This window comes from Miscanthus floridulus, chromosome 3 (genome assembly GCF_019320115.1).
Source record: "Miscanthus floridulus cultivar M001 chromosome 3, ASM1932011v1, whole genome shotgun sequence".
In the NCBI taxonomy this organism is placed as follows: Eukaryota; Viridiplantae; Streptophyta; class Magnoliopsida; order Poales; family Poaceae; genus Miscanthus; species Miscanthus floridulus.
The window spans coordinates 139328321-139332303 of record NC_089582.1 but is presented as its reverse complement, the minus strand read 5'-3'; the positions used below and the strand labels follow the sequence as shown (position 1 = coordinate 139332303).

General features: G+C 44.5%; 1 protein-coding gene across 1 annotated transcript; it reads left to right on the top strand.

Annotated features, from left to right (window-relative positions):
• The first annotated feature begins 479 nt into the window (after positions 1–479).
• LOC136547194 (pentatricopeptide repeat-containing protein At3g23020-like) lies at positions 480–3540 on the top strand. The gene is made up of 2 exons (XM_066539162.1): positions 480–883; positions 1016–3540. The coding sequence occupies exon 2, from the start codon at positions 1037–1039 to the stop codon at positions 3485–3487; it is 2451 nt and encodes an 816-aa protein (XP_066395259.1). The 5' UTR covers positions 480–883; positions 1016–1036; the 3' UTR covers positions 3488–3540.
• The last annotated feature ends 443 nt before the right edge of the window (positions 3541–3983 follow it).

Sequence of the window (3983 nt, the reverse complement as noted above, 5' to 3'; positions counted from 1 at the left end):
TATGGATTAAGATGAATATATGCGCATCCAAACAAGACCTAAGAGGGAGAGAGCGTTTAGTATGGAAGTTAGGGAGAGCTTTTGTGTAGCGTATCATTTTGGTTCTTTGTATGGACTACAATGAGATATATATATATATATATATATATATATATATATATATATATATATATATATATATATATATATATATATATATATATATATATATATATATGTATGCCATGATATCGTGCATGTATGCTTGTCTTAATATCATGCTCTTGTGATTGCTAGTTGACATGTACCATGCTTTACCTTTGCTGTTCTAAAATGATTATACATTTTTTTTAGAATATTATACATGCATCTGCAGCATGCCAGCATCCGTATAATCCACTGCAGGAGGTCAGGAAGTGCTAGAGCTTAAAATTTCTGGACTCAAAACGCAGTTGGGCCCAACTCGGCCGGCCCACCTGAGCAATCTCACGCACGCCCAGGCGGACACGGACTGGATTTCCGGCGCACGCTTGCTCCGCGACGGTCCTCCGAGTTCACCCGCGCCACCGGCGACCCCGCCCCCCGCGTCATCTCCCTCGTCCTCCTCCAGTCATGCCCCTTCTTCACCGAGCGGGAGGCGACAGCTCCGAGTCCTAGCTCGCGCGGCACCGTGCGAAGAGCGCGGCTTCGGTGGCCCCACGCGTGGAAGGAGCGTGAGCTCCGACGGCCTGACGCGCGCTGCTCCGGCGGCCCACGCGCGCGAGCTAGATGTGGGCGGTTCCGGCGGCCCGTCGTGTGGAAGGCGAGCGCGGCTCCGGGCTGAGCACACCGAAGGCCAAGCGCACCAGAGGGCGCTAACCTGCGGGCTGCGGCCGCGTGCGGAGCTCCTGTCCCGGCACCAGAGGTCCGCATTTCCCTTTCACCTCCTCCCATTTTCCTCTCCCATGAACCAAACAGCGGATGAGCTTTCCATCCCTCCTCATTTCCCTAGCCCCTCATATCCCGTTATCCAAACGGCGCCACTTTTTTTTTCCAGGGTGGACAAGGGCAGGGCCAGATGCTGGCTCCGTGCGATTGCTTTCTCAAAGTTCCCGCTCAACCACGGGCTCGGTTGCCGAATCTTACAGCTACGGCGCCCTCGAATGTTCTCAAATTCCAGATCAATGCAGTCTCTGCGTCAGCCAGGACTGTTGAAATTTGCCCGGAGTTGGTAGTTCCATGCACGGTTCCCAAACAAACTATCGGAGGGGAGAAGAAGAAGAAAGGCAACTGGGTCCACTACGGTGGGTCGCTTCCAGCAATGCTGGAGGCACTGGAGCATGTCCAGGACGTTGGGGAAGCGCTCTGGCCGTGGAAGGACACCCTGAGCAGCAGGGAGAGGACGATCATCCTCAAGGAGCAGAAAGATTGGCGACGGGCAGTCGAGATCTTTGACTGGTTTCGCAGGGAGCGGGGCCATGAGCTTAATGTGATTCACTACAATGTTGTGCTCTATAATGTTGGAAAGGCAAGGAGGTGGGGCCTCGTTCTTAGGCTGTGGCATGAGATGCATTCCTTCAGTGTGGCACCGGACAACTCAACATATGGTACACTGATCAACGTGTGTTGCAAAGGGGGGAGAGGATGGGCGACTTTGGTTTGGCTTGGAGACATGTGCAAGCGTGGTTTGATGCCTGATGAGGTCACTATGAGTATTGTGATGCAGGCGCATAAGAAGGCTGGGGAGTATGAAACAGCTGAGCTATTCTTCAAAAGGTGGTCCTCAGATTCAATCAGAAGGATGGAGGGACGCCCTCACTATAGCTTGTGTACTTACAACACCTTGATTGATACTTACGGAAAAGCTGGTCATCTTGAGAAAGTATCAGATACATTCAACCAAATGTTGAGAGAAGGTGTTGTGCCAAGCGTTGTTACATTTAACTCAATGATCCATGCTTGGGGTAAGCACCACAGAATGGAGCAAGTTGCTTCTTTCGTTCAGATGATGGAGGAATTCCAGTGCTTTCCTGACACTAGGACTTACAATATACTGATCTCACTGTACAGAGAAAGCAATGATATTGATAGTGCAGAGTACTACTACTGGAAGATGAAAGCAGAAAACTTGGTACCAGATGCTGTGAGCTGCCGCACACTCTTATATGGATACTCTACCAGGGACATGGTCACTAAAGCGGAAGCCCTTCTAAAGGAAATGGATGAGAGGGGCTTTGTGATAGATGAATACACACAATCTGCTTTGACAAGGATGTATGTAAATGTTGGAATGCTTGAGCAAGCTTGGTGTTGGTTTGACAGGTTCCATCACCATATGAATTCTAAATGCTTTTCTGCAAATATTGATGCATTTGGAGAGAAAGGATACATAGTTCTTGCAGAGAAGGCTTTTATATGCTGCCGAAAGAAGAAGATGCTCAGTACTTCTGCGTGCAATGTTATGATCAAAGCATATGGGTTGGTCGAGAAGCTTGATGAGGCATGTGAGATAGCTGATGGCATGGAGAAGTATGACATTTTGCCAGATTATGTGACATACAGTTCTCTCATTCAACTTCTGTCAACTGCTAAACAGCCAAAGAAGGCTATTTACTACTTGGAAAAAATGAAAGGCGTGAAATTGCTATCAGACTGTTTCCCATACTCTGTGGTAATTGGTAGCTTTGCTAAGAATGGTGATCTACGAATGGCTGAATACCTATTTAGAGAAATGATCATGTCAGGGGTCCGTGCTGATGTTTTCCTCTACTCTATCTTAATTGATGCATACGCTGAAATTGGAAATGTTCAACAAGCTTCAGCATATTTTGGTTTAATGAAAAAGGATGGTTTATGTGAGAATGTTGCAATCTACAATTCTTTGATAAAGCTCTACACAAAAGTAGGGTATGTTGCAGAGGCCCGAAAAACATATAAGTTACTCAGAGCATTGGATACAGATGCCATCCTTTATGCATCTAATTGCATGATTGATCTCTACAGTGATAATTGTATGGTGAAGGAAGCACGTGAAGTTTTTGAAAGTTTGAAGGTCAGGGGAAGTGCAAATGAATTCTCACATGCAATGATGGTGTGTATGTACAAGAAAGTTGGTCGCTATGATGTGGCTCACATGATTTGCACGGAAATGCTAGCTTTAGGACTTCTAACTCAGTTACTAAGCTACAATTCTGTAATCCAAATGTACGTATCTAGTGGAAGAATGGAGGAGGCTTTTAAAATATTTACGAAGATGTTGGCATCCAACACACCACCTAATGATACAACATTCCAGGCACTAAGGGTTATTCTAGTAAGAAGTGGTGTTACAAAGAATGAGACTAGAAGGTTAGAATTGTTAAGAAGAAATAACACTCATGATTGCTTGCATCAATGGTACAGGGCACTATCTTCAGCTGTAAGATCAACTGCAAATTCTTTTCAACATAGTATTATTGATCAATGTGCTAAAAGGACACATCCTTTTGACATTGACAATTGTAAGAGTAGAAAAGGGAGTAGAAGATAGCAAGTAACTTCAGAACTGATTTCAAATGGTTGAAATCTTAGATGTAGATACACTATAATGACGATACATCTACTGAACTGTAAACAGAGAGGGCTGCATACTATCTTTGAGAAAAAGAATGTTGATAGTTGATTGGCTGATGCACGGTGAATTCATAGAAATCATTTTCACATGGGCATGGATCGTGCTGAATTTCTGCAGGTGAGTGTTGTTACTTTTTTGTTCTCTGGGTTCTACGTACCAAAATATAAGGTCTATATGCTTTCGCAACCCATGTTTTTAATAAAAGTTGAACTGCTTCAGCTTAACTGACATTGACAAAAGTTTCAGTATTGACGATAATCGCCGATATGGCAGTGTCTTTATAAGTTCTGCCTGTTGTGATTTTATTTAATTTTTACATTACAGCTTACTTGCCAACATATTTTTTTTGTGATGGAACCCCACCGTTTGCAGTGTTTTATTCTGTTATTGATGATTTTGTCCTTAAAAATTC

Bases quoted from the DNA above. Each gene is read 5' to 3' on its own strand.
- LOC136547194 (XM_066539162.1), top strand. From the start codon at position 1,037: ATGCTGGCTCCGTGCGATTGCTTTCTCAAAGTTCCCGCTCAACCACGG.